This window comes from Sceloporus occidentalis, unplaced genomic scaffold (assembly GCF_023333645.1).
Source record: "Sceloporus occidentalis isolate IW3139 unplaced genomic scaffold, rSceOcc1.0.p SCAF_1, whole genome shotgun sequence".
NCBI classification, from domain to species: domain Eukaryota; kingdom Metazoa; phylum Chordata; class Lepidosauria; order Squamata; family Phrynosomatidae; genus Sceloporus; species Sceloporus occidentalis.
Window position 1 is genome coordinate 50,341,845 of NW_028316981.1, and position 24,995 is coordinate 50,366,839.

The window sequence follows — 24,995 nt, forward strand, 5'->3', positions numbered from 1 at the left end:
TTAAAACTTCCATTTTTTATTGTATGTAGATATACAGATATTTTAGGGATGTAAAGAATATTCACAAATTCTCTCATCTTCGCTGGGAAAAGATGTCTCAACATACTGAGATACCCTACTGAAAAAATTGTCAAAGACAAGTGGCCATTTTAGTAGCAGATATATTTCTTTTACTTTTTTAAAAAAAATTCCTTCTTTCTTTTATTAATGTCTCGCCTTTCTCTTGCACAAAACCCATGGCATCAAATAGCAAAAATGGTTATATTTTGTGTAGAAATATGTTTTATGAAACACCTTTTGTGCAAAATTGTTGTATTTGGCAGAAAACCAGCTTTTTGTGCAAAAATCTTACATGAATATTTTGCAAAAATTGTCTGTAAATACAAAAAAGGAGGGAGGTGCAAAGCCTCATAGTCTCATGCAGCATGAAGAAAACCTTTGCTGTTTTATATTTGAAAGTGACATTTTTAAAAAAATGATAGATAGATAGATAGATAGATAGATAGATAGATAGATAGATAGATAGATATTCTGAATATAAGATATGGAAGTAGTTGTGGGGAGATGTCAGTTGAGACAACAATGAATTCTTAATCTAAAAAATGGCCCAATTAACATGAAGTGGCTGAGAAATATGTCATTCAGCCAGCCTATGAAGACAGCCAATGGGGCAATAAAGCATTTTAATGCAAAGGCTGACTACCCACAAAAGTGCATCCACAATATAAATATTTAGAGAGAGAGTGAAAGACTTGGAAATGGGCTCTTAAAGAAAGAAGGTTGCCTTTAACATTGGTTTGTGTCGTTCCTGGGGGCTACTCTTCAAAGGTCAATGGAACTCTGGGGAAGCAATTTGGAAAGAGTCAGACAGGCTATACATATATTTTCTTTTCTTTTTAAAAAATATAGAAAGGCATAGTTTGACTACTAGTTTTTATAGCAAAGCTTGCATTTCCTGATGATCAGCATAAACTCTGGCTGCAGGGATGCCTACACTCATTAAAGGACTTGTTGCTATAATGTCTGATGTTCAACTCAGTGATTCAGGATCAAATGACACGGACATGACCCACGCACGGGGGTGGAGGTGAGGGTAAAATTAAAGTACTGTAACACTTTGATTACACCTTAAATTGCTATGGTTCCATTCATTGCAATACTGGGCCTTGTAGTTTGGTGAGACACCAGAACTCTGGCAGAGTATTCTGAATACCTCATGCAACAACAATTCCCAGAATTTATTAGGATGGAACCATGGCAGTTGAAATGGAATCATAGCACTATAATTGTGTGCTGTTAAAGGGACCTAAGAGTCTAGAGTTAACCTAAGGCTTAATCAAAAATGAAGCCTATGGTTATTTTTTTTAAAAGATTTATTTTGGATGGGCTTCCCTAATGAAGAAGGAATATACTGTATATACTCAACTATAAGTCAACCTCATGTATAAGTCAAGGTTTTGGGACCAAAATTATGGATATTGTTATGACCCATGGATAAGTCGATATAAGTCGATGTATAGTTGAATATATACGGGAAAACTTAGGGGCATCTAACAAATGATGTAAAGGACAAATCAAAGGAAAACAATGCCAAAGAACTTACAAAATTCCATCTGGCATAACTGTTTGTGCTCATACCAAAGGCTGGATGGATGAGAAAATAAAGGGGTTCAGTGATTCCAGGGCAAATGACACTCTTGCCTTTCACCAGAAGATGGTTCCTTTTTAAAATGAAAGTTAAAGTACAGTACCCACATTGACCCATGGATAAGTCAACTCGGGTTTTTTTGGGGTCAATTTTTGACCTACATTTCTAGACATATACATGAGTATATACAGTAATTTTCTTTAGATATATTTTAAGATTTTTATTTGAGTCAGGTCATTGATGAAGACATCACTGGTGTTTAAGTTAATATGGTTAAGCATCAGAAAACAAACTGCTACTGAAGGTCATGTTGTTGTGTGTATTCAGAACATTTCTGAATCACATAGGCACGTTACAGACCGCCCAGAAGGGGCAGTCTCGCGCCGCTGCCGGTTTCTGCGTCCAGGAACTGCAGCAGCCAAACCGCGCTGTTCCCAGACGCAGCAAAGAAGAAGAGCCAAAATGGTGCTTCTTCTTGCGCCCTGGATGGGACGCCACGAGGCGCTACTCACGCACTCACGGCATCACATCCGGGGTGCGACATGCAGACGCTAAGCGTCCAGCACGTAAAGATGGCAGTGCCCGTGTGTATAGGGCGCCGCCATCTTTATGCCCCCGTCATGTGCTAGGGGTGAGGCCAGTATGGACGCTAGGTCCTCAGCCAAACCCTAGCACTTGACGGGGGTGCCACAAAGGCCCGTCTGTAACGGGCCAAAGTTTTCTTGGCAGAATTTGTTCAGAGGGGGTTTGCCCTTGTCTTCCTCTAAGGCTGAGAGTGGGACTTACAAGGTTACTGAGCTGGTTTTCATGGCCAAGCGGAGATTTAAACCCTAGCCTGCTAGTGTCCAACATTCAAACCACAGTACCAGACTGGCTCCTCCGAAGGTCAAACTCATGTGATATACCTGATGTCATAAATCACTTCTGTTCTATGGTCTTTTACCTGCTTGGCTCCATGAGTACATCCAGGTCTTGTCAAAGATATGTTGATTGCTTCATTGAGGGAGGTAAAAGTGAGTGTCATGGAATTGTGACCAAGAACCTTTAGTTTCAGCTGCTCATTTATCTAATTGATGAAAAAAGGAAGATCCAGATTTTACATAAAAGCTAAAATCATACAGTGACACTCATATTTTAAATAAAGGGCACATATTGGATAGGCTTCTCATAATTAATTGTGCAGGAGAACTTGTGGCTTTTCATCTACAGCAAATTCAGTCCTTGGACAAACAGGGCATTTGAGATTGCATGAAGTCATGTGGTTTACACTAGATGTGAATTTCATTGTGTGAATGCAATTCACTGGTTTTGTTTTTTATGTCAATAGTGGCCAAAGGGAAGCCAATGCTACCTCGGGATTATTGCAGGGAACTGAGGAAAGAATAATTAATCTATTTCCTAACTGCTTGTCAAAATAAAATAAAATAAATACTTCTTTGAAGATGCTATTTGCATTTCAAGGGAAGCTCACAATTTGTTTTTGGTCAGTGCTCATAGGTAATGGAACTTGTTCAGCATTCATTCTAAAGGGTTAAAAACAATCTTAATAAGGCAGGCTCCCCATCCCTATCCTTAGTCCTGTCTAAAGAATAGGAGGAAAAGTACTAGAGCTTGGGGAGTTATTTTTAAAAAGTAATTAGATTTTTAAAAAAACTAACTATAATGATAGCTGACTCTACTATGGAGGACTACAGTTAGCTGCTCTTATTCTTGTATTGTTTTTAAACTTTTCCCATTTCCCAAAACTAACTAAAACAGTTATTTTTGGTTAACGTTTATTTAACTTTTTCGAAAAGCAACTGAACACTATAAACTGCTGGCCTGTAGTACAAAGAACATGTTCTCCCCATCCAATGCAGCATTGCCTCAGCACCTACAAGGCAGCATGAAACTAGTCAGTCTAATTACTTCCAGGCCCTGAACAGTAGAATCTTGTCCTTAGAGGTTCTGTCCATTAAAACAATTGGCACTAGCTACCATACTACAGTGGTATGTTCTCTCTCTCTCTCTCTCTGACACACACACACACAAACACACTGCAAGATGTAATGCTTTCTGTCAATGCTAGATGATGTGAAATGTGATAATGGAGATTAGCAGTAACAAATCATGAAATGGATTCGCCATCCATTATTTCTCTATGCTAGAAATAGACAATTTAGGAGACATCTGTAGGACTGAGCCTAATCCAAATGACAACTGTTCCAAAACTTAAGTATTTGCAACTTTCCTGATCCAATTGTAGTGATGATTAATAAGGTTTTCTTTTCATACCTGAAATTCTATTGACTGCAGAACCTGGTTTTTGGAATACCAGCTCCAATTATGGGTTAGAAAGCCATCCTTATCTCTCACACTTCCTCCTTCTTGATTCATCAGAAGTGCTATTTGGCACCTAAGTGAGGAGAAACACAGTTGAAGTAGTCCCTCCTCATCACAATTTTTTTAATCCTAACAGTGCAGTTGGTGACAGTTAATATATAATCTATATTTCTGACTCTAGTGATTACAGTAATCTTGGGAAACCTATAGTAAAAGTAAATCAGTGGTTTGATATCTAATATCCTGAACCACTATGATTGAACTATTCATATGAAGCTGTGATACCCTAATATGTATAGACATTGTCTGAGTATGTGGAGCAGTCTGTTTTAAATCTGTGCAAAGAGAGCCACAATTTTGTGCCAAAGAGCCTCCTCACTAGCAAGTGCGGGAAGTGTTGATACTAGGAAGTGCTGGAGAAAAGTTCTGAAGATACTGTGGACTGCTAAAAACAAACAAACAAATGGGTTCTAGAAATATTTTTTTAAAAGATGTTAAGAACATTTGCACAAAAATGCATTTATTTTTCTGATGCTGAGGCATGTTCACAGATTAGCAAATCGAAAGGCCTTTCTGGCCTAGCATCCTTTTCCCCACAGTAGCCCATGAGACTCATATGGAAAGCCCACAAACAGGACAGGAGCACAACCCCAACCATAACCTTGAGTGTGCCCATAGTTTGGTAGATCTTTAAACTGTTGCAGGCCCATCGTTTGAAATCCTGAGATTTATAGTTTGGTGAAATACTTCAGAATATCCAGTCCATTTCCCTGAATTATAGTATGAAGGCCCTCTGGCAAGAATTATAAGTACCTCATGAAACTACAAATTCCTCATTTCAATAGGATACAGCCTTGGAAGTTAGAATGATATCAAACTATTATGATTGTGAAGTGTGGATATACTCTTAGCCATGGTCCAAAACACACTGCAGAAATAATCCAGTTTGAGACTCCTTTAACTGCCCTGGCTCAGTGTTAGGGAATTCTGGGAATTGTAGTTTATTGTGGAAACAGAACTCTCTGACAGAGAAGGCTCAATGTCTCACAAAACTACAGTTCCCAGAATTCCCTAGCATTGAGCTAGGGCAGTTAAAGCGGTCTCAAACTGGATTACTTCTGCAGTGAGTTTTGGACGCAAGTCTCCTAGCAATGGTTGTGCCGTCTGCAGAGGTATGCTCTCTCTGACACTGGAGGGAATATATACCATTGATAGTTTAACCTACATAAATTTATCTAAACCTCTTTTAAAACTGTTCAAGTTGGCAGCTATCACTAAATCTGGTGGCAGCGAATCCCATTATTAATGGCTCTGTGGGAAGAAATGTTCTTTTTATCTGTCCATCCATCCCTTTCATTGAACAACTCTGGGCCTGGGTTCAGCTATCATGTGAGAGGGATTTAAAAAATAACTGGAAGAGACTTGGTTCAGGGACCTAAAGCCTTTGTGGTTCTAAACTTCCAAAGCTGTGTGCCCAGTCTCATGCAGTCACTTTTCCAAATGCATTCAAATGCTGTTCACTCCAATGACCCCTTTTCTCCCTTAGCCATATCATGTACCATAACCATTAGTTACACTCAATGGGGTTAAGCTTTAACCATCAGCAATAACAGCTTCCAATATCACACACTTTAAAGACAGAGAACCCGGGTAATTAATTATCTCACATATAAAAAGAATGATAGATAGGGATCATAATAATATAATGGCCAGTAACAGCAGACTAAATGAATCTAGACAACTTTATTTTAAGAATCAACTATAAATGATAAGGCACATTGGATTTAATTGGGGTCATAGCCCCTGAATTCCCTATCTGTGTCAATGAATAGCTAAATGACCTTGGACAGTTATCTCAGCTTTTTTGTCTCTGTTTCCTGATTATTCTTCTGTAAAACTGAGATAATGCTTCTCTCACATAATTAAGACAGTCAGAAAGGGAAACACACTTCTGCAAGTATTTATTAATACCTTTACAGTCCTGAGGTTACTGAATCCTTGTGTCAACAATTTTGAACCTTCTGAAATTACTGAAGCCCATAAAGGTATTGTAAGAACAACTTTATACTCTGGGTGATAATATTGTATTCTTAAAGGGAGTTTGCCTAAGGTCAGGATTGCTGTAATCTAATGCAACTACTAACAAAATACCATGAGCATTTGTTCTAACTAGATAGGGCTGTTCTCTAAATGTAATAACATCTCCTGCTGTGTCTCAACTTAAGCATCATTTCCCAAACGTAGCAAGAAGTCATCTGCTGTACTTGGTCCCATCACAGTCCAAACATTTAAATCAACTAGTGCCACACACCTGGATTTAAAGGAGTAAGATACGGATGAATGGCCCAGGGACACCAAGGTACCTAGAAGTCCTCGACCTGGAGCATCCTGAAACAGAAGGGTGACTGTTCTTCCTGAGCAGCATATGGGAAACTGCAACACTGCAATACTTCCTGATGGGTAACTTTGAAGCAGGTTAAAGAATATCACACATTAAAAGGACATTTATCTAGCTATTTATTCAGGATGCATGAGACATGAACACAGTGGGCCCTTGGTAGCCACTGGGGTTTGGTTCCAGGATGTACAAGTTCCATTTTAAAAATTGGATAATAAAATTGTGTCCCTTATGTAAAATGGCAAAATCAAGGTTTGCTTTTAGAATTTATATATTTTTAAATGTTGTCAAACTGTGCATGCTTGATTCTGTGGATAAAGAACCCATGGATAAGGAGGGTTGACTGTACATTTTGTGGAAACCTGGAATTGAGTTGCTTCTATTATTATTATTATTATTATTATTATTATTTCTAGACAAATACACAAATGCCTCATCAATCTCAATTTGATAAGATAGCATGGAGTAGGTGCTAATGATAGCCCTAAGCTAGTGAAACTGTGGAGTCCCACAGTCATCTCCTGTATGCCAACAAAAGTGGCTGTGAACACAGCACATGGGAAGGAGACTTGGAAGGCTCCAAAGCAGGATGCAGAAAGAAAATTTCATTGTGATTGCTTATGTGTCATTGGACTTAATCCATGAATCTGATGATTTCACAAAACAAGCAATAAGACAAGTGCATTATACAGCTTCTCCTAATGTCCACTTTTGTTGATCTGGATAACTTTCTAGTGGACTCACATGTTGGGAAAACTGAATGGGAAGTGGGTCCTGAATAGCTAACACATATGTGATCTCCCATATCTATCATGTGAAAGCTGAGTCAAACATGGTTGTGCAATCCTCTGACAGGACTATAACACTGTAGAATATGGGATCATGGGGGATGGGGGGGGGTGAAGAACTTATTTGAAAACTACCAAATACATATGTAGGACTAGCCATGTTAATCATAAAACAAAGTTCAAGTCCATTGTCTGGGGACTACATTTACTGGACCAACCCAAAGCAACCAAATTCTTGCTCAATATACCAGTTATCCACATGTTGTCTTCAGCTGATATGTAAGAAGGAGTACGTAGATTATCACATTAATCTGCTCCCATAATGTGCACCTAATACGGTACACATTAACCTACACTTCTGTCCAGGGTGCTTGGTTTCCATGCACACAAATAAAAACAAACATGGGGTTATAGCTAATGGTGTCCTTCTACCAGCAGAGTTAAACAGAACAGATTTCCTTCAGGATCATGTCTAGTTCCTTTGTAGATGCCTTTCCAAGGCTTGAGCCATGGTATGGGAAATTTTGAACTATTTCAAAGTCTTCATCATCTACTTTAAATTATATAAATAATCTGTGGTCATTTTTTTTTAATTTCAGCTGTAAATCTGACTTTGCACTTTCTTCCCTGATTTTCTTCAGTAATTATTCTATGTTTTTGCTATTTTCTGCTGATAATCTGGTGTCATCTGTATATCTTAAATTGTTGTTGTTCCTTCCTGCAATTTTCACACCTCCTTCTTCCACATCTAATCCTTGTTTATATATGATATGTTCAGTGTACAAGTTAAACAGATAGGGTGGTATCTGTGCAGCCTTGCATCATCCCCAAACAAATTAGAAACCATTCAATTTCTCCATATTCTGACCTGATGCTAGCATATTGTTCTGGGTAAATGTGAGAGCAAACATCAAGACACCAGGACAATCAAATGTTGTGGCACACCCATTTCTTTAAAAGTAATCCACAGTGTTTCATTATCTAAACAATCAAAAGTTTTGCTATAAACTATAAAGCACAGGCTGATTATCTTCTGAATTTATTTGGTATACTCCAGTATTCCAAGGCATGTTTGCAATATGATCCCTTGTGTCTCTTCCTTTCCTGATCCCAGCTTCGATTTCTAACATTTCTCACTCCACTTTGCTTGCATGGGAGATTAATACAATAGCCCTGTGTTTACTGCAATTGCTAGTGTCTCCTCTCTTGGGGATTAGAATGTACATTGAGCATTTCTAATCTGTGGGCCATTCTTTTGTTTTTCATATTTGTTGACAGATTTTAGTCAGAACTAGAGTAAATTCTGTCTCTGTAGCTTGAAGCAGCTATATTGGGATGCTATCTGTTCCTGGTGATTTATTTCACCTAAGTGTTCTCAGGTCAGCTTCCACTTGACTTCTAAAATTGTAGGTGCATCTTCAAATTGTTCTTCCTTGAATGAATCTGTCATCTTTTTATCTCTTTTATATTGCTCTTTAGTGTATGTTTCTATTGTCTTTTTATTTCTACTTAGTCATATACTATGTTATCTTGCTGGTCAAAGAGCATTCCCACTTTGGTTTAAATTTCCCTTTTAATTCTTAGTTCATATTTTGTCTCTTGATTTTCCTTTTTTGTGGTCATCTTTCATTTGACTACGCTGGTTATTACAGTGGTTCTCTTTGTCCCTACTCACAAGTCACTGAACGATTGTATTCAGGGTTCTGACCCTATTTCTGACACCTTTTACTTTTGCTTCTTATCTGTCCTCAGCCATTTTAAGAGTTTAATCTGTCCTCCATTGAGGCTTCTCTTTCTTTTTGGCTGTAGATTGCATCTTTTTGCATTCTTCCCTAACAATGTCACAGGCTTCAATCCAGAGTTCTTTTGGCTCCCAATTAATTTAGCATAATAGCATTAGGCTTAATAATGCAAATCTCCTTTTTTATATATTACCTTTAAATTCTATGGGGATATTCTCCAGGTTTTATTTTGGCACAAATGGTTTAGTGCTCTTCCTTGAATATACTCTAATTTTTTATATTAGCAGTTCATAGTCTGTGCCACAATCTGCTCCTGGTCTTGTTATTGCAGAGAGAATGGAGCTTCTGCAGCTTCTGCTTCCGTTTATGTAGTCTATCTGATTTCTATATTGGCCATAAGATGATTTTCATATTGGCCATAAGATGAACAATACTTTGGTTGTCTGAAGAATGTGTTTGTGATGAACTTTTGGCTTCTCAAAATTCAGTCAATTGCTGTCCTGCTTCATTTCTTGATCCAATGACAAATTATCCTACCATGTTGGTTCTGCTCTATTTCCTAATTTTGAGTTCTAACTGCTTATTATTAACAACATATTATCTTTTGATGTGTGATCACTTTGATCCTGGACTCTAACATAGACACTTTCAACTTGGTCTTCTTTTGCCTTTGTGTTTGTAACATAAATTTGGATTATATTTATACTGATGGGTTTTCCCTAAAGTCTTATTGATATGATTCAGTCAGACTGTGTATTATATACTTTGATTGCTTTTGCTACATCTCTTCTCACTATTAATGCCATTTCTTCTTAGAAACTCCATTTCTTTTTTTCCTGAGTAAAACACTGTATAATTATACGACTCAAAATATCCTATTCCTGTCCACTTTAGCTAACACTGCAATACAACGTTTATATGTTCCATTTCTTGTTTTACAATGTCTAATTTCCCCTGATTCCTCCTTATAGAACCATGGAGTTGGAAGACAGCTCAAGGGCCGTCCATTCCAACCCTCTGCCATGGAGGAATACACAATCAAAGCACTTTTAGCAGATGACTTTCCAGCATATTTCAGATGAACAGCTCCTAACATTAGGATGATCTTCCTAATGTTTACATGGAATCCCTTTTCCTGTAGTTTGAATCAATTGCTCTGTGTCCTAGTTTCTGAAGCAGCAGAAAACAATTCGTAAATATGACATCCTTTCAAATATTTAAAAATGGCTACTATGTCACCTTTTCACCTTCTCTTCTCTAGGCCAAACACTCTCAGCTCCCTAAGCCACTCCTCGTAGGGCATGGCTTCAAGACCTAACATGCTTCTCACATTCCACATGCCTATCCTATGTGTTGTGCAGCTTGGGACGTTTCTTTTACCTCTGGGCACATCAACATCTGAGCTTCCTTTTAGCTTGAGTCCAGTTGTGTTGTTAGCCACAGTACTTCTGAAAGTTGTCCTCCAGACTAAATCAATAGACCATTGAGTGTCTTCTGACCTGGGAGTGTCATCTTCTGGCACTATCTCTTGTTTGATTTTGTTTCATCTCATCAAAGGGTTTTCATGGTAAAAGATATTCAAAGGTTTACCATGCCTGCTTCTGCAAAGTACTAGCAAGTGGTAGTTATGGTGCTACTGCCATTGTTTCTGAGAGGCCTTCAGCAATGTCACCCTGTGTGACTGCTGCTGTCCAATAGCTGTTTGGCACACTTAGTCTGTCTCCTCCGCAAAAGTCTATCTGACATGGGAGGCCCTACCAGCAGCACTGCTGCCATCAGAATAGCCTCTTGCCTCACAGTAGCATACAATCCCACCCCCTCAGAAAGTTAGTGTCCCCTTGTATCCCTCCAATCTGCTATGGAGGGTCCTACCTCCACAAGTATATTGAGGGGGGAAGGGGGAGGAAGGAAAAGTTGACTTGTGTAACACAGGATGTTCACCCATGTACTGAAGTTTTGCAGTACAGTCGGCCCTCGCCTTACGCGGGGATCCGTTCCGGATCCCTCCGCGTAAGGCGAATTCCACCTATGCTCAAGCCCCATTGGAAACAATGGGACTCGTGCACGGTGGTGGGGCAGTGTGGTGGCGCGTGGGGTGCAATGGGCGTGCTACCCTGTGCATGCGCCGCGGCTTGAGCGCGCTCGCGTATGACGCGAGCACGCTGTAATTATACCGGGGCCTTGTGTCTATTGTATCTTTTGTATTCAAATCGTTGGCAGTTTGCTGGAGGTGAAGCTTTACCCATATAGCTGCTGAATAATGTCTGTCCAATGGAGCAGAGTGTGGCTCTGTCTGTTAAGCAGCTGACCTCTGAGAGATTATTTCCCTCAGATATCTTCATCAGCACCACCATGGCAAATTACTCTATTATCCAAAGTGATGAGTTAGAAAGGGGATTGTAAAGGTCTCATAATAATAATAATAATAATAATAATAATAATGATGATGATGATGATGATGATGATGATGTTTATTTATATTTCCCGCCTCTCCCAAGGATCAAGGCAGGATTACATCAATAAAATAATACAATAATACAAATACAATTGATAAAATACTAATACTGAATTTACCACATTCCTATTAGTTCTCTAAAAAACAGTTCATCAGGCCTTTCTGTTTAACACACCATGCTAGAAAGCAGAGACTGACAAATGGAGTCACTGGCACAGCAGAAGTGATATGAAATCTCACACTGAACCCTTCATATTTAATTCCCAGTGTTGTGGAAGGATCAAGCGAACCACTTGCTTCTGTAAAACCACTGAAAGTAAACCATAGCCAAATAGTTGTCAAGGAATAGATTCCAAACAGGTTTAAACTCAGTCAGGATGTGGATACTAGGGTGGGTGGGTGGGGGGTGAAATTTTCCTTCATTACCCAAATTTCTTGCATTGCAGTAACTTAAAACATCAGTCCACTATTGGATGTAGTAATACAGTTTATGAATCCAAAGAAGTTGTAGCATAAGCTTTTGTAGACTTGGTAGACCAAGTCTATGAAAGCTTATGCTACAACACACATCGGGGAGGGGGGCTATGTTGGTAAAGCTTACTGTAAATATCTGAGCAAGAAGCCATGCTTTAGTAGCAGATTAAGAGGGGCCTGTAGTGATCCCACAAGACAGCGGCAGATCCCATTCCCAAAACTTTGCAAGTTTCTAGCAGCTTCACTGTGTTCCCCCAACTCCAAGTGCTGTTTATATAACTACAGAATCATAGAGTAGGAAGAGACCATAAGGGCCAACCCCTGCCATGCCAGAATATATAATCAAAGCACTCCCAACAGATGGCCATTCAGCCTTTATATTCTTTGGAGGTTTTTAAATAGATGCTGAGTTCCTGCATGGCAGGGGGTTGTACTGGATGGTCCTTGTAGCCTCTTCCAACTCTACAATTCTATGATATATGCTGATATATGAAGAGCAGCCAGGCACAGCTCCATCATGCTTGACTACTAGGGATTCCAGCTTTTTCTGACCTTTGAGGATCAGAAAAGCAGCCAGCCCCAGCTGGACACAATCTTTTTCCGTATTGCCATTCCCACTTCCTTATGTGTCTTGTCTTATTTAGATTGTAAGCCTGAGGGCAGGGAAGTATCAAATTAATGATTGGCAAACCACCTTGGAAGCCTTTCTGGCTGAAGAGTAGGGTATATACTCTTAATAAATAAATAAATAATAAATAAATAAATGACCAACCCGCCTTTTCCCCAGCAATACTAGGATACTACATCATAACTGTTCCATCTGGAAGGGCAAAGTACATCTTCTTCCCCTTTGATCGTCTGAACTCAGCAGCTGTTTGGGATAGCGAACCTCTTTTCAAAGCCTGAGATGGTGACTTGTGGACAGTAATATAATTTCTCAATATGAGGGGCCTTGTATGGCCCTTTGCAATGGCTGCAGCTTTCTCTTCTTCTCTAGAAGGAAGGGAAAAATTGCATTGTCATTTTGCATCTGATAAAGGTATCAGTAAAGAGAACTGGATTTGCAGTAGATAGGATAAATTGATATCATTCACAGGAAGCTGGCTTTTATTTACATTGTTTTTACAGTATTTTTTGGGCTCTGGATGCTTGAAATCTACCACATGGTGGTCAGCTGTTTCTTCTACATGGCTATAAGAAATGATTTAATTTACAAATGCATAGTTACCACTTGGGAGACCAGCATGCTTAGTTTTCAATGTCTAGGTACATCCATAAAAGTTTCCCTGAAACTGTAAGCCTGAGGGCAGGGAATTGTCAAATTAACAGTTTGTAAGTTGCTTTGAAAGTTTGTGTGGCTTAAGAGTGGGGTATAAATACTCTAGATGAATAAAAAAACTTAAATTTTATATTTAGGTAACCTTATATTGCCTTGTATTACGATCACCACAGAGGAGATGATCAAAATTCAAAATGATCTTAACTGATTAAAAAGCTGGGCCAAAACCAATAAAATGAATTTCAACACAGAGAAATGTAAGGTACTGCCCTTAGGCCGAGGTGTTTTTTAGGTAATAATGATGCCAGGTTTTGAAAGCGGAGTCAATAGTTTTTGGAAAGAAATCCTTGCTTGAATATTGGTGCAAAGAAAAGTAGGGGAAAGAAAGAAACATACATAACATCTATTACCACTTTCCAGTATCTAGCTTCTCAGTCATCTTCCTTTACATAAATCAGAACTTGGACTTTCCTCCCCAGATTCCTCCAGTCAGCATCATCAGTGGCTATACTATGTGAAGGGTTGTGGAAGTTCTCAACCAAAAAGTAACTTTTCCAAACTCTGTATTATTTGTTACTTTAAATTTTTGTTGTTCATGCTTCTGGATTTTGATCACTTCACAAAACATAAAGGGACTCATTGTCATCAGATCAACTGTCTGTACAGCACCCTGTTTCCCACAGCGACCACCCAAATGTATCAGGGAAGCCAACAAGATGGATGTAACAGCTGTATCTCATGCTTGCTCACCATCAACTGATATTCAGTGACTGGCAGTGGAAGACACAGGGATTTGAATCCAGCGTTTTAAGCATTTAGAGGCCTTGGCCTGGATAGGCACATTTTTCCAGTGCAGTCCATGGTGCTGAATTTATTTGGGGGAATAAGGCAAAATTGTATTTACATTTTAATGTTGTAAGCCACCTCAATCTCATTGGAGAGGGGGGGGGGGGTATAAATTATTATTATTATTGTTGTTGTTGTTGTTATTACACCTTCAATAACTCCCTTGAAGTCCAGGATAAATCCCAGAGAAAAATCACAACCTCATTTATAAGGAAGTCACCACTCTCACTGATCAGTGGAATAGGGGAAATCTGACATTTTTGCTTTCTCCTGCATTTGATGTTTTAAAACATTATGTTCTTTCTATCCCAAATGCAGAGAAATTTTGGTGAAATCTTCAAAAATGTCTCCCCCAAAATGTACTGGCAATACTCAATAGGTGTAGTCCTTCCTGACATGGAGAGGACCAGGGAGAGGACCTATTTGCACCTTTTTAAAGATCAGGAGCCTGCCATCCCAAAAAAAAAAAAAAAAAAAAAAAAAAAAAGAGAGAGAGAGAGAGAGAGGGGGGGGGGGAGGCAGAAGGGAGAGATGGCCACTAAAATTCAATGGCCCAAACATGGTTGAATTCAAAACAATTTGAATCCAGAGATTTAAGCATTTAAGGCCTTAGCGTGGGGTAGACAGATCTGTCCACTTTTGTTTCTTTCATGTTAATTTATTATACATACCTACCTAGACGTATGAGGACCAGTGTGCTGTAGTGGTTTGAATGTTAAACTGTGGCTCTGGAGACCTGGGATTGATTCCCAGCTCAGCCATGAAACCCACTCAGTGACCTTGGGCAAGTCACATTCTCTCAGCCTCAGGGGAAGGCAATGGCAAATCTTCTCTGAATAAATCTTGACAAGAAAACCCTAGTCTTAGGGCTACCATAAGTCAGAAATGACTTGAAGGCACACAACAAACAAACAAAAGATCTACATGCATACACATGGATACATGTAGGGTTCCTTCCATCTCAAATATGAAGAAATTTATGGATTTTGATAGATTCATATCAAAAGCAAACTGAAACTAAATACTTGTTCATCCCTATTCAGTGACATACTTGTGGACCTTTAAAAGTGTTATGTGTACTACAACTCCCCTAGGAGGAAAAGCTGATTAGCTGATTAGCTTAGGGGCTGGTTTGCTTAGGGAAAAGGCAAGTAAGGGCAGCAGTGACTGAGGTATATAAAACTGTGCATGGTGTGTTGATACTGGAGAGGGAGATATTTGTTTCCAATTGTCATAATATGGGAACCTTTGGTGATCCATATGAAGCAAAATGTTGCGGTTTTCTGCTCAAAGTAAAATATTTCTTCAGCACAGCACACAAACTGAAATTCACTGCCACAAGGTCTAGTGATGACTGCCAATTTAGGCAGCTTTAAAAGAGGATTAGAGTAATGGACAGAGAAGAAAGCTATATATTACCTCTTGTACCAGAGGAATTACAGTTCCACTGAGTCTATTTGTTGCCAAGGAGCATAAGCAGGACGCTACAACTGCACTCATGTCTTGCTTCCCACAGATAACTTATTGAGATTGCATTTATGAAATGGGATTATAGCAAGCATGTGCTACAGATAGTTTCTATGGGTTTCAAAAATGATGCTTAGGTGAGCAAAATACCCAAATCCTTGTCATTCTGAGAATAAAATACAGGGCTGGATGGACCAGAATTCTGATTCAGTGTAAGGTATCGTCTCATGAGTGAATGCAATAAGATTTTGCTGTACTAATGTAGCCCGTGATACTGCCCTCTTATTAAGTGTGAGATGACCTCTGTCTTAAGCATTTGAAAATACTTACATACGTTGACAAATTTCTCTGATCTTCTCCCTAGCTTGAGGGCATGGATCAAATTTATCTGCTTGACTTTCTTTGTCTTGTACAGAACTACCACCACCTTTTGCTCTAAGGAGACCTAAAAAATATTTTGAAGTGAAAGTTAAGAAAGGTAGTTGTCCCAAGGGCAGTTAGTAAATCAGCTCAATAAATGAACTGGGGGGGAGGGGGGACTGACACAACTCACTTGCTACTTGTCTGTCACCTAACACCTTTTCTTGTCCCAATGTGCTCACAGGATGAAAAGAGACACCTAAAAGATCTTGATAAAATAGTCCATATGGGCATGGAGGAAGAAACTCAGGGTGAGGATGTTACTTTGAATATAACATCATCTGTATGTTTTTGACACCTTATCATTGTAGGCTGCTTTGGAGCAGGTGGTGTGCAGTTAACTGTTCAAACCAAGGACTACTGAGAGTCAGACTATAACTCTCAGATGATATTAATAGCAGTGCTTGCAAAAGTTTTAAAAACAGTCCTGGGCATAAAATCATGGAATCATAGAGCTGAGAGAGACAATGAGGGACAACCAGTCCAACCTCCTTCCATGCAGGAATACACAATCATAGCACTCCTGACAGATGGCCATCCAGCCTCTGCTTAAAAACAGCCAAAGAAGGAGATTTCACTATGCTTTCAGGCAAATGGTGAGTGGTTTTTTTCTCCCTTTTGTCCAACTCAGAGCTCAGAAAACTTAAGATTTTTTTAAATTTCAAAACAGATTTTCTTTTCATTTCCTAAACTTGATGTTTATTATGATCACTAATGCATGTTGCTTAGCACATCATGCTTAAAGGCAACAGTAGGGGCATCACCAGTTCTCAGGCTTTGGACCTGAAATTTCAGGGTCTGGGGTGCTCCTCTCATGGCAACCCTGGTACTACCCACTAGAACAACACTATGCACCTGTCTTGCCAATTCATGAAAGGCACCTCTAATCACATAGGGATTACAAATGAGCCCCAAATCCAAAAGGAGGCATTGTACCTCCACTAGAAGTTTCTTCTTGTACCTTCTTCAAGCCTCAAAATGATGTCCCTCATGTATAAGGTACAATATGTTCCATCCGAATTTTTGCCTTTTTCCAATCCATAATTTCTAAGAAATTGAATTTACCTGTGCCCTTTTGCTGCTTGCTGTCTTTTAGTGATAATGAAAAGCAAAGACAAGAAACTGACATTTGCTGTATAAGCTGGGTGGTGGAAGAAATCTGAATCGCAGGTATTGTTGGAACTATACCACGTCCTGTTCAATAAAATAGAAACCAGGGGTTAAAAGGCATTGCTTTTGAACTCAAAATATTTGTGTGTTGTTTTTTTTTATGAGAGAACTATGGATTATATGGCATGAATAGCCAGAAATTAATTATAGGTGGAGAAAAACAGAAATTAGGGTCCTCGGTGTCACTTATTCAGGCACACCTTAAGTTGATATTTTACTACTGATCTTCAATTCTTGACCTGGACAAGTCATTCAATTATGCTATACATCATTTTTTCCCCATCTGTGAAAGCTGAGATCATAATATCCTCATACTGTTTACTGCACTCCTAAACATATTGATTAGGATTTCATTAAGAATGGTTTCCAAATTGTATGCAAGCGTCCAGTCTTTGTGCAGTGTTTGCATTGTTTCTTTAGGTTACAAGAGCCTCAGGACAAAATCAATATACAGGACCTGGTAAAACCTTCAGCCTTTATTGCCGACCATTAGGACATATTACAGTCAGTAGTGAAACCAGGCAGACTCTGAACTGAACATTCATAGTGAGGGTAAGGGCTCTTCAGATGGCATGTGTGTTACTTCATTACATTTCATTAAATAAATAATTAATTCCCCGTCTTTTATCCACTATGGGACCCAAGACTTCTTACAATATAAATTGAAACAAACTAGTAAAAATAATGTTGTACAAAAATTTACTAACCATTAAACAATCAATCCAATTACACCATTTTTAAAAAAATCAAAACTAAAATCAACAACAAATTCAATTGGAAATCATGTATTTACAAAAAAATCCCCTTCTCTCAAAAAGGCAGCTCAAGCACAGTGAAATATGTTGCCTTTGAAGTTTTTTTTCTTTTTTCATGGTCCCAGAAATTTTACTTTTTTTCTGTGTGCACAATTGTATCAAACTTTGTCACCCACAATAATGAAGGTATCTCCCTTTAGTGCTATTAAAGCCTGAGTGCTTGCTATTCAGTGGAAGCAGAGTTTGAAGAAGCTTTATAAACCAACACCCTATAACCCAGGGTGATGATATCTTTAATAAACTGAAGACCCCTAACAAAAGGGGGGAATTTTTAAAAATGTGTTTTTTAAACAGCACTGCTTCTCGGAAATCTGTTTAAATGACTTTAAATAACTTCCATTTACCTGGCCAATTGTTTTCCTAGTTTAAACACGCCAGGGGGAAATGCAGCCCTGCATGCAGCTCCCAACATTTGTATTGGCTATGATGCCAAAGATTGATGGGATTTATTATAGCACTATAGTTTTCAGGTAAGGCCTTGTTATTGATGCTGCCTCCTGCAGAGTTCCATCAGATGGTAATATAAGCAACAGACCTTTCATGTGGTGGCACCCAAGCACTGGAATAGTCGGTGGTGCATTATGCCATTAATAATCCTGAGCTTGCTTGCTTTCTTTCTTTCTTTCTTTCTTTCTTTCTTTCTTTTTTTTTTTTGTAGTTTTTTTTTATTACACAAAAATATGATATATACAATATAGAAATATGGATACCGAACAAATACAAACATAATACACAACAACGCACGGATAAATTAAACATACATGCTTATTCATTACCGTTTAAAATTCTCTTCAAGTACTTCCAGCAACCATTATGGTACTTAGCTATCTTAACATATACTATATTCCACCACATCCAGCTTGAATTTCTTAGCTTTTGTTATCCTGTCTATCTATCCTAGGATAGAAGTTGAGTATAACTCAATTCCAGTTGGAATCTCCCAGAGTAATAAGGGCCTATAGTCTAGCTTCTTCTAGAACAATCAATATATTGAGACGCCATGCCTTATCTATGATATCTTAAGCCCACAATATAAATCCAAACATTTCCATCTCTTATTTACTATCTTCATATCTTTGTTCCTCAAGCTCTCTGTCAACATATCCATTTCCTTAGCTTCTCTCAATTTAACTAGCCAAACATCTTCAACAGGGATTTCCTTCCTCTTCCAATATTGTGCATAAATAATTCGACCCAATGTCATCCAGTGTACAAATCATATTTAACAAAAAAAATACGAGGATGCAATGGTATATCTACCTGAAGAATGATTAGCATTCCCCCATATATTCCCCCAAAACTTTCTGGCCATCTCACAGTCCCACCAAAAGTGGAAAAAGGAACCTTCCTGCTTCCCGCATTTCCAGCAAGCATTGCTTGCAGTTTTATAGATTTTATTAATCTTTACAGGCATCATATACCATCTAAAAAGCATTTTAGTATAATTCTCTTTGTAGTTTTGACAAACTGTAAATCTTTTTGTATCCTTCCAAGACTCCTCCCAGTGTTCTAAATCAATAGGTCTCTGTAAGTCCTGTGACCGCTTAACCATCGAGTGTTTGACAATTTCATCCTCCAACTGTCTCTCTTTTAAGATTTTGTAATATTGTGAGAGATGCCCCTTCCCTTTATCCAACAGAACCTTATCCAGTTCATTATTTTCCTTATTGAAACCTTTCAACTTTAAGTCTACTCTAAATCTGTCTGCAAGTTGGAAATACAAGTACCAGTCAATTTCATGACTATGTACAATGATAGCTTCCTTCTGTTTCAATGACACAATATTATCAGGCCTCCAGAAAATCAGATCTTTATATGTCAGCCATGGATTCTTATAATCTCTAGTTCTTCTGAAGAGGGCTTCTTGAGTAGACACCCATTGTGGTAAGCCAGTATAGAAAATATCCTTAACCTTATTCCAAACAAAAAGAAGAGCATTCCTCAGAAAATGATGTTTAAATCCCTTATGTTCTTTAACTTTGTCATACCAAAGGTAGGCATGAATTCCAAACCTCAGATCTACACATTCCAAAACCATCAGCCTTTCATTCTGTAACTTGACCCAGTTTTCAATCCAGCATAAACATGATGCAAAATAATACAGCTCAAAATTAGGCAACGCACATCCTCCTCGAAGAACTTCATCGGTTAATATCCATCTTACTCTAGCCTGCTTTCCCTCCCAAAGAAATTTAGAAAACTCTTTTTGCCATAAGGCAAAATATTTTCTATCAGCAATCACCGGGAGGTTCTGAAACAAATATAGAAAACGAGGAAGGATATTCATCTTCAGGGTCGCTATTCTCCCAAAAAAGGAGAGGTGTAACTTCGACCACGTTATCATATCTTTTTTTACATCTTTCCATAGCTTTCCATAATTATTCTGGAACAAATCAATGTTCCTGGTAGTTAAATAAATTCCTAAATACTTGGCCTTGCTAACGACTTTGTAACCTGAGATTTGGCTTAGTTCTAATTGTTCTGTTTTATCCATGTTTTTAGTTAGTAATTCCGACTTGCTCTGATTGACCTTTAGCCCTGAAAATTCCGTAAACGTCTGCATTGTGCTATTCAAAGCTGGCATAGTATGGATTGGATCCTCTAAAAAACAAATAAGATCGTCCGCAAATGCTCTTGCTTTAAAAGAGTGTTTTCTAATACATATTCCCTTGATGTCATCGTTGAACCTAATATTGTTCATTAGAACTTCAAATGCTGCTATAAACAGAAGTGGTGACAAAGGGCAACCCTGTCTCGTTCCACGCTCGATGTTAAAATAATCTGTTTTCTCGCCATTAACTGAGAGCTGCGCTCTTTGATGACCATATATAGCAGATATCCATGTTAAGAGATTGTTGCCCAAATTCATCTGTCTTAGTAATTATTTCAGAAAGCTCCAGTGTATCCTATCAAAGGCCTTCTCTTGGTCCACCAATAACAAAGCCAGCTTTTTACTACAATTAGTTTCACAATGCTCAATTATATTCAGCACAATTCTTAGGTTGTCCTTTCCATGGCGATTGGGCAAAAACCCACATTGATCCTAATGGATATAGTTAGCTAGTGTCCTCCTTATTCTATCAGCCAGTATGCTTGTATATATCTTATAGTCCATGTTGGTCAATGAAATAGGCCTAAAGTTGCTTATATCCTCTTTAATATTGACATTTTTTGGGATTAATATAATCAAGGCATCTTTCCATGTGTCAGGTAGGCCATTAACTAAAATGTCATTAACAGTATCTTTCAAAGGGCCAACCAGCACCTCCTCCATTTTTTTATAGTATATAGCAAAGAGACCATCAGGTCCGGGGGATTTATTAATTTTCAATTTCTTGATAACTCTAGATACTTCTTCTGTAGTCACCATGTGGTTTATTTTAAGGTTTTCCTCTTCCATAAAGAACAGTGATGTCTGATTATCCAAGAAGTCTTGCAATCTCTTACTATTAATATAGCTCTCTTCTGAATTGCTATATAAATTTTGGAAGTAACTTTTAACTTTGTTCAGTGTATTTTTTACCATTATAGTTGATACATGAGATCACCTTCCTCTCTTTCTGTTTTTTCAATTGGGCTGCTAATAGTTTCCCAGCTTTATTCCCCTGTTCAAAAGTTTTTTGTTTTACTATTAACATTTTCTTTTTTATTTCCTTAACATCCAATGACTTTAACTCTTGTTTAAGAATTTCTATACTCCCTTTCAGTTTTTTTATCACCCTTTTGTTTCCATTCTTTCTCTCTGTCCTCTAGTTCTTCTTGGAGTTTTGACCTTTTGCGATTAATTTCTTTTCGTTTAATGGAGTTTAACTTAATCAAAATCCCTCTGATTACTGCTTTACTGGAATCCCAAATGATTTTCTTTTTCATTCCTTCTGTATCACTTTCCTTAAAATAATATGTCAACGCTTCCTTTGTGCTATTAACTGCATCTTCATCATTCAAGAGATCTTGTGGCAGTCTCCATTGCAAATTTTTTCTTGGTTCAAAAAGTTCCATACAAATTAAATTATGATCAGAAAAAGACGTTACCCGAGTCTCCATAGATTTTATAAACGGTAATAATTCCTTAGTCCCCATGAACATATCAATTCTAGAGAAAGAATTGTGCACCTCGGAGTAAAAGGTATAACTTCTGGAATGGTCATATTTGAACCGCCACACATCTTGGAATCCATAGTCCTCATATAACCAAAAGAAGGATTTTGGGAGTTTTCCTTGATTCTTTCTTATCCTTCTAGGACCTTCACACTTCCTATCTATTTCCGGGGAAACAACAGCATTAAAATCACCCATCAGAAGTAAGCTACTATAATGGCATTCAGACAACGCATTATGCAATTCATTAAAAAATTTCTCTCTGTTTTCATTCGGAGCGTAAATTCCTACTGCCAGAAAAGTTAAATTGGGAACATTGACCTCTACCACTACATAAGAGCCATTAATGTCCCTGAAGATCTCCTTGGATGCCCACTTCCTATTTACAAAGATCGTCACACCCCTTTTTTTCTTGTCTAAAGAGGAGTTATAGCAAGCTCCCAGTTTCGGGTTTCTCAATAGTCTTTCTTCTTTTTTTCTTATTCTGGTTTCCTGGATACAGATTACGTCACCTTTCAGCTTTTCCAAATAATGAAATACCACACTCCTTTTAAATTTAGAGTTGATTCCCTTTACATTCAAGGAGATAATTTTAACCATATTTGAGTTTTACAAATCACTTTACCTTACAATACAGGTTCGAGTACTTATCCGTATACGTTAATTCTTTTTATATAGCTGTTTCTTCTTTTTTTTATTGTTTTGGATGTTCCACCCCTTCCACCCCTTATTATCTTTATTAATACTGTAATCGTCACACCTCCAATGAAATATAAAATTCCAAAGTAGAAATCAACTAGTTTCAGAAGTAACCTTAATAGAATTCTTCAAACTCTCCCAAATTCTTCTCTCCTTTAGATCCTTTGCCTTCAGCAACGCTATCCTTATCCTTCTCATTTCCTATCCCATCAATCTTAAGGTTTGTAGAGTTCTCCTTTTGTGGTGCATCTTTTTTACCTTTGTTTTCACTTCTTAATCTTGCTTCCATCTCATTAGCTTTCTCTAGTGTGTCAATCTTGAATCTCTTCTGTCTATAAATGAAGGATAGGCCTTCCAGTCTGTCCCATCTGTATTCTAAATTTAGGTGTCTCAGAATCATAGTCAGGCTCCTGTATTTCTGTCTTGCCAGCATAACAAATGGTGGAATATCTTTGTAGACTTTAGCTTCTATGTTTTCGATAATAAGGTCAGATTCATAACTCTTTTGGATAATCAGATCTCTTACCCTTGTTCTTGTACAACAAATTATTATATCCCTGGGGTAATTTTTTTCTTTAGCTTGCACAGAGTTGATTCTGAAAATCCTATCCAATTCCATCTCCATTCTTTCACTAGAATAGCCTAGAAAATCCACCGGGGGTTGTAATAGTCGTTCAAAAGGGTCTTCATTTGGTCTCTCTGGAACACCTCTCACCTTAACACATTTATTTCTATATTTAAGTTCCTGGTTCAAATCCATTCGTTGCTGCTGTTCCTGTTTTTGGCACACACCCACAGTTGTCTTCTCCAATGCTTCAGTCCTTTCTTTAATCTTTTCCACATCATTTTGCGTTTTTACTATCTCCGAATTCATTTTGTCCATTCTCTTAACAACACTGTCTAGTTCTTTCTTAATGTCTTTCCTAATTTCTGTTCTCATTTCCTTAATTTCATCTCTCAGCTCTTTGTTTGATTCCTTAATATCCTCTTTCAATTCTGATCGAAGTTCTTTCATCTCAGCTCTTATTTTCCTTAGTTCTTCTAGCACCATTAAGGTAGGGTCAGTGGTCCTAACCCCATCCTCTCTAGAGCCTCTTCTCTGAATAGGTGCTTGAGCTTGTGCCTGAGTGTGATTTTTCTTCATATTTGCCATCATAGCAATTTCCTCCTTCTATATCAAAGAAAATAAGGACAATATCGTGTCTATGTACTTCCAAGTAAATGCAACATGTCAAATTCAAACCATGTCCTCCAAAACACAATTATAATAATAATGCAAAGAGATATTCATAAACAATGAAAAGTTGTTAATACTAGAGTTATTCAAACTTCCATCTTATTAATCAGTTCAAAGAAAGGGAATAAAATCTGTCCATTATTCCAAAGCTCAAATAGTTAATGGAGTCAGCTGATATAATCAAATGTTCTCTAAATATATCCTATATATATATATTCTAAATCCCATAAATATTAATCAATTGTTAAGAAAACTTGAAAAAAGGGCCAAATATCACAGTCATTTAACGAATATCAGCTAGCACATGAACTGTTCTTCTCTTATGTTAGAAAAACTCTTAAATTATTTAAGTCACAGTCAAGTGTTGCCTTTAACAATACAATGCAAGTATATATAGTTGGAAAGGATATAAAGGATATGAATTGTCCAATGAAGGATACTTTTAGTAAGTCAATTCATCAATACAATACAGTATCAGTATCAGATTCCCGATCTTACACTTCCCTTCTTACGCAGAGACTCTCTTGTTTCCATTCACTCTACTTCAGCCAGAAAAAAGAGTATTAGGATCCCAAAACTCTATCCACAGCTCTATTCCAACCAGAGAGAAAATCTCAAATACTCTTCAGAATAGCCTGATACCAGTTCAAATAAAGTGTCCAAGAGCAAAAAAATAATCCAAAAGGTCCAAGAGGAGAAGCACAGGAAGCACGTCAAGTTATAATCCTCCAAATAAATTAGACCCACAACACTGGAAAAGAGAATAAAGGCAGTCTCCTCCACATCTTCTTCACTTGATTGTGTTCAGCTAATCAGCTAATCAATTGCTTCTGTAGGCTCCTGCAGATAGCAAATCTTCACAAAGTAACAAAGTTATGTAGAGCACTGCGGGATCAGGCAGGAACAAGTAAAAACAGCAGCACAGCAAAGGAAATAGCCACTTGGAAGCTAAAAAGTATCAAGTTGGGGCACATAAGAGCCTCTTAACTAACTGTCCTCCTCAAAAGCTTCCAAATACAGTGGTACCCCGGGATACGAATGCGCCGCCTTACGAAATTCCCGGGTTACGAAAAAAAATTATTTAAAAAAACTGTTCCGCTTTACGAAAGTTTTTTCGGGTTACGAAAAAACTTTTGG

At 37.9% G+C, this 24,995-nt stretch overlaps 1 protein-coding gene across 1 annotated transcript in view; it reads right to left on the bottom strand.

Annotated features, from left to right (window-relative positions):
- The window catches only part of FAM149C (family with sequence similarity 149 member C), an 86,844-nt gene that overhangs the window by 57,351 nt on the left and 4,498 nt on the right, over nt 1–24,995 (bottom strand). Inside the window, exons 3-8 of the mRNA XM_089497260.1 lie at nt 16,905–17,033; nt 15,750–15,864; nt 12,629–12,820; nt 6,282–6,434; nt 3,923–4,043; nt 2,592–2,714 (exon numbers count right to left, since the gene is read on the bottom strand). Of these exons, the coding sequence (XP_089353386.1) occupies nt 2,592–2,714; nt 3,923–4,043; nt 6,282–6,434; nt 12,629–12,820; nt 15,750–15,864; nt 16,905–17,033 (833 nt within the window). The remainder of the gene's footprint in view (nt 1–2,591; nt 2,715–3,922; nt 4,044–6,281; nt 6,435–12,628; nt 12,821–15,749; nt 15,865–16,904; nt 17,034–24,995) is intronic.